Source organism: Cariama cristata, unplaced genomic scaffold (assembly GCF_000690535.1).
Source record: "Cariama cristata isolate BGI_N322 unplaced genomic scaffold, ASM69053v1 Scaffold34887, whole genome shotgun sequence".
Lineage (NCBI taxonomy): Eukaryota > Metazoa > Chordata > Aves > Cariamiformes > Cariamidae > Cariama > Cariama cristata.
Genome location: NW_009628895.1, coordinates 1 through 11941, shown reverse-complemented (window position 1 = coordinate 11941; position 11941 = coordinate 1). Strand labels below are relative to the sequence as shown.

The 11941-nt window shown below is 37.5% G+C and overlaps 1 protein-coding gene across 1 annotated transcript; it reads left to right on the top strand.

The window, feature by feature from the left end:
- Nucleotides 1–3: 3 nt before the first annotated feature.
- On the top strand, nucleotides 4–11940 carry LEO1 (Leo1, Paf1/RNA polymerase II complex component, homolog (S. cerevisiae); the record flags this gene model as incomplete). Its single annotated transcript, XM_009704979.1, has 12 exons — nucleotides 4–28; nucleotides 1204–1929; nucleotides 2189–2293; nucleotides 3031–3125; nucleotides 3796–3941; nucleotides 5371–5455; nucleotides 5797–5891; nucleotides 6176–6310; nucleotides 6915–7050; nucleotides 7363–7549; nucleotides 7847–7944; nucleotides 11791–11940. Coding segments are annotated over 12 exons (1938 nt in total), but the record flags the coding sequence as incomplete, so codon positions are not given.
- Nucleotide 11941: the final 1 nt, after the last annotated feature.

Below are 11941 nucleotides of genomic sequence, written 5' to 3'. Positions count from 1 at the left end.
GACGCCGACTCGGAGGCTGAGCAGAAAGGTGCGGGGGCGCCGCGCTCCCCCTTCCCTCCCCGCTCGGTGGCGCGCCGCCCTCTCTTCCTCGCCTCATCTCCTCTCGCTGCCCTCAGCCGCGGGGAGGGGGCCTAGGGCAGACGGAGCGAAGCGAAGCGGGCGCGTGGTGCTGACCCTTAGACCAGGGGGTTAACGTTCCTCCGCCTGCCGGGCTGCGCGGGCGGCGGGCGTTGGCCCGGGCCTCCTTTGCACAGCTGCCCAGAAAGCAGAGAACCGAGCTCGTGTCGCTGTCCTCCGCTGAAAAATGCCTCTCTGCAGGAAGGGTGTTGGGGTTCCTCCGGTAGTGCTCTGAAATAAAGACCCTGGTCTCACAGCGGCGACTCCATGAGAAAGCGGTTTGTAGCGACTGTTTGCCGTCACCACAGCCGTGGAAAACTCAAGATGGGAAACAAAAGCACAGCATACTTCTGAATTTGATAACGTTTAGTCATATGCTTGCTTAGAGCTGTTTGGATTTGAGATGGTGAAAACAAGGCGTGTTTCCTGTTTGTCCCTTGTTATCCGGAAAAGTTTTAGCTGTCATCAGCAGCTAAAGAAAAATGATGGAACACCTCCCCATTTAAGTAATTTGTATATTTTTAAAGTGCTTGTCTCAATTTCTGTAAGTTATTTTTCAAGGCAGATGATATTTTTTTTTCCTGCTTGAAATGGCATTCACCAGCCTCAGCATTCAAGAGTACCTGCGTTGTAACAAACATGTCAGAGTACATAAGGCCTCTAACTTGGATTAAAGACATGATGATAGTTTTAGATATGTAGGATCTCATAAGTCATATATATGTATTTACTTATTTTAAGCTATCATTATTTCCAGTTTAAAATTTTTTACTTTTGTGTAATTGCTTATTCTTCCTACAACTTTAGAATTAGAATCTTCAATAATAGCTTGTGGTTTGAAACTATGTGGCATCCATCATTTTTCATTGTCTCTTTCATTGGCTGTGCCTTTATTAGTAGACATTTTATATTATTGTTCTAGGTAACTTTTATAGGTCTTTCTCACAGTTGTCTGTAGGTTCTCTCTCTGGGTTGGGGGGGGATTTTTTTTTTTAATTTATTTTTTTTTTTTAGCAATACCCATCATCTTATGTGCATCCTTATAGGGACATTTTAACTCTTGAAGGGGTGATGTTTGTTTTGCAGATTCTGATTCTGGATCTGAATCTGATTCCGACCAGGAGAATGCTGGCTCTGGTAGTAATGCTTCTGGAAGCGACAGTGACCAGGATGATGACAGAGAGGCAATAAAACCTAGCAATAAAGAGTTATTTGGAGATGATAGTGAGGATGAAGGGGCCTCCCATCACACGGGGAGTGACAACCACTCTGAAAGATCCTACAATCGCTCTGAAGCTTCAGGACATTCTGAGCATGAAGATAATGATCAGTCAGATGTGGACCAGCACAGTGTTTCAGAAGCTGCTCATGATGATGAGGAGGATGATCGTGGGCATGGGTCAGATGAAGGCAGTCATCATTCAGAGGGAGTTGGTTCTGAAAAAGCGCATTCAGAGGATGAAAAGTGGGGCAAAGAGGACAAAAGTGATCAGTCAGATGATGAGGAGAGGCAGCAGAACTCTGATGATGAGGAGAGGCAGCAGAACTCTGACGATGAGGAGAAAGTGCAGAACTCTGATGAAGATGAAAGGCCACAGATATCTGATGATGAGGAAAGACTCCAGAATTCAGATGAGGAGAAAATGCAGAACTCCGATGATGAGGAGAGGCCGCAGGTCTCAGATGAGGAGAAGATGCAGAACTCAGATGATGATGAAAGGGCCCAGCATTCTGATGAGGAGAAGATGCAGAACTCTGACGATGATGAAAGGGCCCAGCACTCTGATGAGGAGGACCAAGAGCATAAATCTGGTAGGACTGAATACAGTACTAATGACTTGCTTCTGGTTTGATATCTGTTTATTGTTTCATTTATATTGGCCTGAAAAGATTCAGACTTCAATGTAAAGGCATTAATCATATAGCTTTCAACTATAGTCATCTTTGTAATTTTTTTTATGCAGCACTTTTGAATTCCTTTTCATCTGAATCCACTTACTAATATAAGGGAATTTTAAAATATGTGGAACAAATTTTTTAATTTGCTGAGAATAATTATGCTCCTTAGTAGAGTCTGCAAGGGGCAGTGATAGCGAAGATGAAGTTCTGCGAATGAAGCGAAAGAAACCAATTGCATCAGATTCAGAAGTGGACAGTGATACAGAGGGACAGAAAGGTAAATAGTGTGAGTTTTTGGTTCATTTAATGCTCATCTTAAGTGGTCCATTCATCTGCTACAGAACTTGATAAAATTGATAGCGCTTGCAGTACAGTGTAACTATAGTGCCATAGTGCCATTCTGTGTGGGGAAGTACACGCTGTATTTCTGTGGATTATCTCTGGTTAGCTCTATCAGTTTTTCAGTTTCCTCCATGAGAGGCGGAGCTTTTCTTTTGCAAATGTTATTTCACACATTTTTACTGACAGATGTTAGGAAATGATGCTTCTAATCAGAGCAGCCCAGAGAACCTGTACTGGGTTTTGTGATGTTTAGCTGGCTAGCTGGCTGAGAAAGAGGTGTTGATTCTTCTGAGAAGTAAAACCCCCCAAATGTGTAATGAAGTTACTGTTTATATATATATATATATGTAAGTTGTTTACTTGAGTAAAGAATGTTCTTATACTCTTAATTCTTCTGTTGCCATTTTTCAACTAAATTCTCTTATTTGATAGAGCCTTTCCAGGAAAGCATACCTTGAATCCTTAGCTTAAAAATACACGGGAAAACTGTTTTTCAGGATAAGAAAATAATGTGTGCTTCATAAACATTCATAATTTTTAACCTTTGTAGGTGATTTTAAGTGGTAATAAAAGTGAAGGATGTGTTAATGTTTTTTTCTGTGAGTGTGCTTGCATATAGGGGGGTGTGTGCACATATATGTGTATTTTAAAATAATAATTTTTCTGCTCAAGAGCATGCAGATGTCATGGATCTGTTTGGAGGCGCAGATGATATTTCCTCAGGGAGTGATGGAGAAGACAAGCCACCAACTCCAGGGCAGCCCATTGTGAGTAAACTTGACTTTTGAAATAACTAACATGCCATTCCACTCTGAAATGTAGAACAGTGATTGAGTTTGATAATATTTTAGTGAAAAAAAGAGTAACAGCATAAAGTAAGCTTTACAGATAATTTTGCCCTAGCTAAAAGAATTATTAAAGTTTTATACATAGCAATATCAGATGGATTAATTTATCTGCCTTCCCCCATTGCTGCTCCCCTTTTTGTACTTGAAAGAAATATAATCAGTAGTTTTGATTGTCATCAAGTAAAATACAAAGTCATAGCTGTCTTTGGTACCTTATTACAAATATTTTATTTTGGATCTTGATGACAATACATAAAAATATTTTTTATTTTTTGTCGGGGAAAAGTTGTCTCCCATTTACTCTTCAATACTTAGCTGAACACTGTATGTCAGCTCCTTTGCTGTTTCCTTACTGTCTTTGGTCTCTGGAGTTTGAATTGGTGTTTGAAATCACTTCAAGTGGCATATGAAAATGCTGAATTGAATTGCTTCCCCTGAAAATGTGCAAGTTCTTTTATGCACAGCTTCCTGATCTCTTCCTGTGCATATGGATGACTTTTTTGAAACAAAATATGTAAGTGCTTCTTAGAGCAACAGTAGCCAGATAGACTTCTTTTATTTATGCTCCTATTCTCCTTTTTTTTGTTAGGATGAGAATGGACTGAGTCAAGAACAGCAGGAAGAAGAGCCTATTCCAGAGACTAGAATAGAGGTAGAAATACCGAAAGTAAACACAGACTTGGGTAATGATTTGTATTTTGTGAAGCTGCCTAACTTCCTTAGCGTGGAGCCCAGGTAATTACACATTAAATACATAATTGGTAAGGTTTTTTAATGTTTCCCTGTATTGCTTTGTTTTAGTAATACAATTAAATATGTTGGCCATATTTAAAATGGTTGACATTAAGATGCACACATTGGGTTCTGATCAGTCAATAGTAATACCTATTGTTATCGAATCGAGTGCTGAGTAATTTTCTTATGAGCTTGGGTTTCAGCTTGATTGAATAACTTTTTGTCTTTGAAGTACAAACGAAAATATGATTTAATTGAAAGCACATGCTATCAGTTGAATTTTAAAGATAGGTTCAGGCTCTCAAAGATGTGAAAGCCAAATGCACAGGATCTTTATGCACTTTTGAGTAATAAAAACATAATTTTGAATTTTAGAATAAGCCCTTTTTTATTTGTGTTTGCTAAATGTACTATTTAACTATGATGGGGCTAGTTGCTTATTTTCCTATTTAGCTAATGCAAGCTAAAGAAATCTTCTGGAATTCATAAGGAGAAACAAAATTGATTATTAGAATTGTTTGTGATGTGAGGTTTGGCCTAAAGCCCTCCTTCAGCACTTCTGGCAAATTGCTGTTACATCTGTCTCTTCGGGTGTTTTGTTAAGCAACTTTATTGCATTGTTTAATAGGTGTCTTGTTAGCTGGCAGTGTAGCCTTGTTTCTGTTACACATTAGTTAAATTGTTCTTCCTGGCTTTTGTGCTATAAGACTGTTTCAGGAGAGAACTGTTAAGAATCCAGTTAGTGGCTGTAATCAGTGAGAGAAGTCCTGGGGATCTTTGGGGGTCAGACAGGACTGAAAATAGAATTGTAGAGTAGCAGAGACTGTTTATCACTTCCTTCCCTTGCAGTAGCCTGGAAACCATTAGGAAGGAGGCTAGGGAATGGCCTTCCCCCCACTCGCTCCCACCCCAGTCATCAGGGTTTTTGAAAGAAGAGAGGAAAAACAATCCCATCTTCCTTTCCCTTTGGTTGGTTTTCAGATTCAAATAAAATAATTAACAAAGATTGTGCTCTTAGAAAATCCTTAATCCACCAGCTTATAAGGTGATACTGTTACCTTTTATTTTCTCTGTACAATATTGTATCTGTTTTGTTCCAGATTTAACCCTGACCTCATCATCCTGATGCTAAGGAAACTATTTTCTGAGGCAGACTTGCTTGCTTTAGCTAGAGCCGTTTAGAGGGTGTCTGAATGTTAAAGTGGCAGTAATTGATGGTAGTGAAGACACTTGGGTAGGCCTCCTGTGGTGTAGAATCAATGCAGTAAATTACATTACTGCAGAAATGGCTGTCTCACAGCTGTAGTGCCTACTGTTGTGCGCAGTGTATAATTTAAACCTTTCAAGCACCTGTTATTTTGCATAACTTTTGAATAATCTGGACTTAATTTTTAGAAGAATAAAGACTGTATTATATAATTTATTGCAGACCTTTTGATCCTCAGTATTATGAAGATGAATTTGAAGATGAGGAGATGCTTGATGAAGAGGGTAGAACTAGGTTAAAACTCAAGGTATAATGTTAATGTTCCTTTTCTCCTTTACACTCATCTAGCCACAATTCTTCAAAGTCTGTTTCAGGTATTTTAGAATGATGTTTTGAATTATGGTTCAGATTATGAAAGTGTGGACCAGTTCAGCACTGAGGAAAGTTGATCCATTTTAGTAATAAATTTAAAAAAATGTTGACAACTGCATTTCAGCTATAAAAGGAATACCTTTCACCTTCATTTCTTTGCATCATGCAGCAAATTATTTAGTCTTCCTAACTAATTCTTGACCTATATAGAGTATATTTTACCATGGTATTCCTTACTATGAGTTAGAAAAAGTGTTTTGTTTCTTTTCCCTGCAGGTAGAAAACACAATACGATGGCGAATGCGACGAGATGAGGAAGGAAATGAGATCAGAGAAAGTAATGCACGGATAGTCAAATGGTCAGATGGAAGGTTAGTTTGGCCTTTTTGCTATTGAAGGAATACAGTTGTTCTTACAGTGAAATGCTGTGGTGTGCAAAATCGGAAGGTCAACAAACTTTGATGTCAGTTCTGCACAGCAGAAATTATTCTAGTCTCAGTGCTCTGAAAACTTTATGCTCTGCTTAGTTTGGATTGTAATATAATTAATAGGTATATTTGAAAAGGAAACATGAAGGCTTTCTCCGTTTAGAAATGAGGCAAAAAATAGACTGTTGTGGCTTTATCAAATAACTGATACATAAATTTCTTTTAAGCATGTCTCTCCACTTGGGCAATGAGGTCTTTGATGTGTACAAGGCACCACTACAGGGAGATCACAACCATTTGTTTATCAGACAAGGGACAGGTCTACAAGGACAGGCCGTTTTCAAGACAAAGTTAACCTTCAGGTAAACAGGCTATTCTGTATCAAATGTTGATGCTACTTTTGCAATTAAGTGTTGTAACTAGTATATAAAGATCAGAGATACCAGTTTGTAAACCTTCAGAGCTTAATTGTTTAATAAGAATGTGCTGTTTTCCAAAGTCAGTATTTCAGTAAGATATGTCCTAAATTAGGTGTCCCAGTTTGAAAGGTTAATATGCCATTCACTGCAATGTGGAGGCTACATGTATTTTTTTATATATATTTCTATTTGTGTTTTTAAGTGCAAGTCCTCAACTGAAAGAATATTAGTATTCCCTGAAATTAACCTTTCTTCTGATGCACAGTTGCTATCAAGAGGATGATTACATCTTGGGATATTGATGTGAAATGTGAAGACGATAATTTAGGGTGGTAATGGACTGTAGGTGGTTTGCTGAGAGATGAATTGATATCTCCAGTAGCTGTTACAATGCACATAAATAAATAAATAAATAAATAAAAGGACGATGCTTTTACTTTTGTGCAGGTGAATCTTTGAAATCTTAAGTATGCTGGCCCTACTGTTGTGCTTTAAAAATGGATGCGTTCCTTTAAGAAGTATTTAACCCATAGCAATTTTTTAACAGGCCACACTCTACAGACAGTGCCACTCACAGGAAGATGACTCTGTCTCTGGCAGATAGATGTTCAAAGACCCAGAAAATTCGTATTTTGCCAATGGCGGGTCGCGATCCAGAGTCTCAGCGCACAGAAATGATTAAGGTATTGTGGCACAGAACTTTCTTATCTGCTGATTTAATCTAAAAAATCATAACTGTAATATAGCTGAACATTTCTGAACATTTTATGACTTTATGAAAAACAGAGTGTAATTTGGAGTTATAGACAAGAGTTTTTAGCTGTGGGTGCAGTTTGCTTAACCTACAGATTACAAAAAATCAGAATATGTGCAATCTTTATACTGCTGTGAAATTATTTCAAAAGCTACAGTAGAATACAAGGTGCTCTTGAGTTGGTTTGTTTGGTTTTTTTTTGTTTCCTCAATCTTTGTATATTGCTTCTTTCTTTGGACAGAAAGAAGAGGAGAGATTAAGAGCTTCCATTCGTAGAGAATCGCAGCAGCGAAGAATGCGGGAGAAGCAGCATCAGCGTGGTCTGAGTGCAAATTATTTAGAACCTGATCGCTATGATGAAGAGGATGAGGGAGATGATGCAATCAGTCTAGCAGCTATCAAAAACAGATACAAAGGTGGCATCAGAGGTAATAATAAACCTTAACACCATGTAAGTAGGGCCTGTGTGATTCAGGTGGGTTAATTTCATGGGAGAGGCCTGGTAAGATTGTATTTTGCCAGCTGACTTGATAAACAAGGAGACATGAATTTAGTTCATATAAGTTTATTTTGTTTACGCTGGAGTTAGATTCTGCCAGCTTTTAATGAAATTAAATGTTCTGTAGAAGTCACTTCCAACCGCGACTATTCTGTGATTCAGTGATTCTCTCTTCCTCACCAATTTCAGATAAAGATATATTTTTCCTTTTCATTCCTCTCTGTAGAGGAACGTGCTAGAATCTACTCTTCTGACAGTGATGAAGGCTCAGATGAAGATAAAGCACAAAGACTACTCAAGGCAAAGAAACTTACTAGTGATGAGGTAAGAAAAGGATTTTGTTCTAAAGCTACTCGTTTTCAGTCAGGAACATTTCCTGCACTAAATGTATTTTTTAAAGCTGAGACTTTTGTAGTTTCATTTATGCTGTGATGAATGTATTATTTGATTTGGCATGCTTTCCGTGGTAATTAATTACCAATTTCTGCCTTAGTTCATAGAACTGAGTGATTCCCAAAGGAGGTCACTATTGTTATTGCTGATTTAAAGATGGGAAAATTTATGCAGAGTTATGTAAAATGACTTTACCAAAATTATGCAAGGAGTAAGAAGACTTGATATCAGAATCCTAGTGCAGTGATGTCTCCTAAGCTACATGGTCCTCTCCTGTTTATTATGAACATAGCAGAAGCATTTTCACGTAGTATCTCTGCTCTTTTTAAATAGAAGAGTTAAAAAAAAGTGAGTTAAAAAGAGTTAGTGTCCGTTGCTAACTAGACATTATCCATCACCCAAGTATCATCCTAAACATTAGGCCATGATCAAGTTAACTGTTACGTACAGTTGTGGTGCTGTTTCCTCTTCTAAAATGGTAAGTGTTTTATTGGTTTGTAATTTATCAGTGCTGGGTATTAGCAAATGAATCTTTGTGTGTATCACATCTTGAGGTTTAGTTCAAGTAATGTCACTTCTTCTGATACACTTTACATTGCACTGCAGTGTAGCACTTTTCAAAATTGACAGATACCATTTCTGAGATTAAAACTTAACTATTTTCATCTGGTGGTAAAGTGAAACCTGGAAGTATATGGATTGTGTCCTGTATCAGCTACACCTGTGTAGTCTATTTTCCTGAGCCTTGCTCCTTGCTGTAAAATGCTTCTGTGGCAGAGAGCCACAGGACATTTACTGTGTACCTTGGCAAGCTGAGAGAAGAGGGAACTTTGAGATTCACGACGAATGGCAATTGATGCTGGCTCCCTGGCTTCCCACTGCCCTGTTCAAGAGAGAATTGGGTTGGGTCAGGTGTTTGGCCTACTTGGGTTTTAGTGGCCCATTAGTTTACTTTCTTTTAGACATCACCAGTTCTGTATTACTGTCATCTTGCTCTTGATCAATATAGTGCAACCTCAAGTTGCATCTGTGCTTGCATTTCTCTCAAGCCAAACATGCTTAGGAGGGGTCACCTTCAATTATGTGGCAGAATAATAAATACAAACTGACTTAGCTTAATAGGTTCTTATGACTACCTTGTAGGTTATGAGAGATGTTTTTACACTGGCATGCTAGTTAGATTAATCTTCCTGTCCTGTTTTACTAGAAATTATATTTTATTTAAAAGCTCATGCATAGAATATCATGCAGAAGTTTAAAAAAGGAAGTTTGAGTAGGTCACTGTGGGCTTATGGAATATGTTTTAAAGCTTTATATCACCATTTCCTTTAAGAGATTATTTTAACTATTTCAATTGTTCTAACTATTGCCCTAAGATTTCTTTCAGTTGATTTCCTATAGTTGTATCTAGTGTGCTACTGTAATAGCTGCTGAAGTGGCTAGAACCTTATTCTTGAGTTTTAGAGACGTCCATAATAAGACATCCTTTTCTTAAAAGAGTAATTTTGCAGCGTAGCTTGCGGTGTGTCCTCCTAGTGAATGAATGCATGTCAGACTTCTGTAATCACAGCTGCTGAAATTCCAAAGTTGTGTTTAAATGACCAATATTGGACATAGTTTTCAGTATGACAAATACCTCTCTGATGTAAGAAATCTTAATTTTTGAAGGAGTAAGTTTGCTCTCATTTGCAATTCTATACCGTGCTTCCTGTAAACTTCTCTGGAGGCATGTCTTATTTCCCAGCCTGTTGGATGTTTGCTGCATTTTGAATGCACGTTCTTGCTGCTGTGACACTACTCCTTACACTGTCAGCTGAGTATTTACACAAATAGGCATTATAATATGAAGCAGAGGTACAGATCAGTTTTTGTTCTAAAGATGTAGATTTTGGCTTTTTATTATACATTGAGGAAAATTTAATATTTCAGAAAATATGACGGTAATCGTGGAGACAGCCATGGTGAGGCATGTAGACAAAACTCAAATTTTTGTGAGCTCTTGTAGTGTTTGTTAGTAGAAACAGAATTGTTTATTTGTAAGACACTACTAGTTGCTAGTTCATGGTATAGCAGTGTCAGGACTTTGCAGTTCCACTCTCTCAGAAGAAAAGGTCTAGTCAGCATTTCCCTGCTGCTTGAGGAACGGTAGCCTCCATTTTAAAATTACATGACTTAAAGGTAATATTCCCATCAGGGCCACGGAGGGGTGCTACAGTATTGTGAAAAAACCCCAGTGATGCATAACTACTTACTTTCAGTTGCACGTAGGAAGTATGGTATTTGTAATATGTAGCTGCATACGTGAAACATGGACTTCCTTGTACACAGACTCGCTTTTGTGTGCTGTCAGTCAACAATGCAGCACAAATGTTTGTCCTGGTAAGAACCTATTACCATTACTGAAAATGTCAATCTATTATTAATACACTTTATCACCACATGGCAAGTAGTTTTACTGTTAATGTAGTTAGTGGGGATATTCTGCTAAACAGGAAGAGCAATCATTTAACAATAGCCTAGCTAGATTACAAGAGAATGCTTGTTCTGAGGAAGAAGCTATCACTGAGATTCTCACTGTACTAACTTAATATGTTAATATAGAATAAAATACTTTAAATAAAAAATTATTCATTAGAATTCTGAAACTCTAACAGTTCATTAAAGTTCTGAAACACAATCTTTGCTGCTTCTTGAAATCCAAGTAATATGTGCTGCTTTTCAAAACACAACAAAACACAAAACCCAAAAACGAAACTAACAAATGGAAAAAGGGATGAGGTTACTCAGACCTGAGGGTATATTTAAAGATACTCTTCTTTTTAAACAATAATTGAGTTATTGCTTGTTATTCGTATCAAAATTTATGAGTTTTGCATTAACAACTAGTGATTTGTAGTTTGATTAAACATTTTCATAGCATTCTGATTTAAAATGTTGTGTGGAAGGATGATTTGAACTGAATTGGTGTAAATGCACATAGAATAAAAATCAACCTGGTGACTCTCTATTTAGGTGTTTAAAATTTGCGCATCCAGCCTATGAAAGTCATTATGGTATTGCTTGCAAACAGGTAGTTAACTCAGTGATTTGAGTTCCTTTGACCAGCTCTTTGAAGCCTCTTAAACTATTGTATTTCTTGGACTGTAAACTGTGGTGTTGATTCTCAGTACTACTGGTTTCTCATAAGTCTTTTTCCTTTATGCTAGAGTCATTTGGTTGTGTTTTTTTTTTTTTTAAATGAAGAAACTAACAAAATGCCTACCTGCTTACTGAATTTCTTCTTTGCTTCAGTAGCTCTGATTTAGGGCATAAAAGTGTCAATAGTCTGAAAACTTAGCAAAGCTACACAAACTGCCTGAAGGAAGAGCTTCTGCATGTTGAAAAATTTGCTACAAATTCTAGGAATTACGCATGCCCGTAAGACTTGCTGAGAATGATACTGCACATGCCATAAATCCAGATTATGACATAAATTACTTCCATACCATAGTTCAGTTTGAAGCAGATATGGTTGCATGTTCATTGAGGTAAATGGAGCTGCAACTGTGTTATGGACTCTCTCAGGCTGTGGTTTGAGACTGGTAGCAGTGTTGACTGAACTTAAAGTACCGATACATAAGCAGTTCTGCATCACAGTAGCACAAAATGGAAAAACTAGAACTAATAATTTTGCTTTTCTTACAGGATAGACTTCGAGGACTTTTTGTTGTTTTTCCAAGTTTTTTTTTATTTTAGCTTGATGTATGTTGGTTTATTTTTGTCCTTTTTTGCCTTTAGGAAGGCGAACCTTCTGGAAAGAGAAAAGCAGAGGATGATGACAAAGCCAGTAAGAAGCATAAGAAATATGTGATCAGCGACGAAGAGGAAGAAGATGACGATTAATATTAAGGAAGCACAAAAGTTGATTTTTTTTTTTATATATATATTT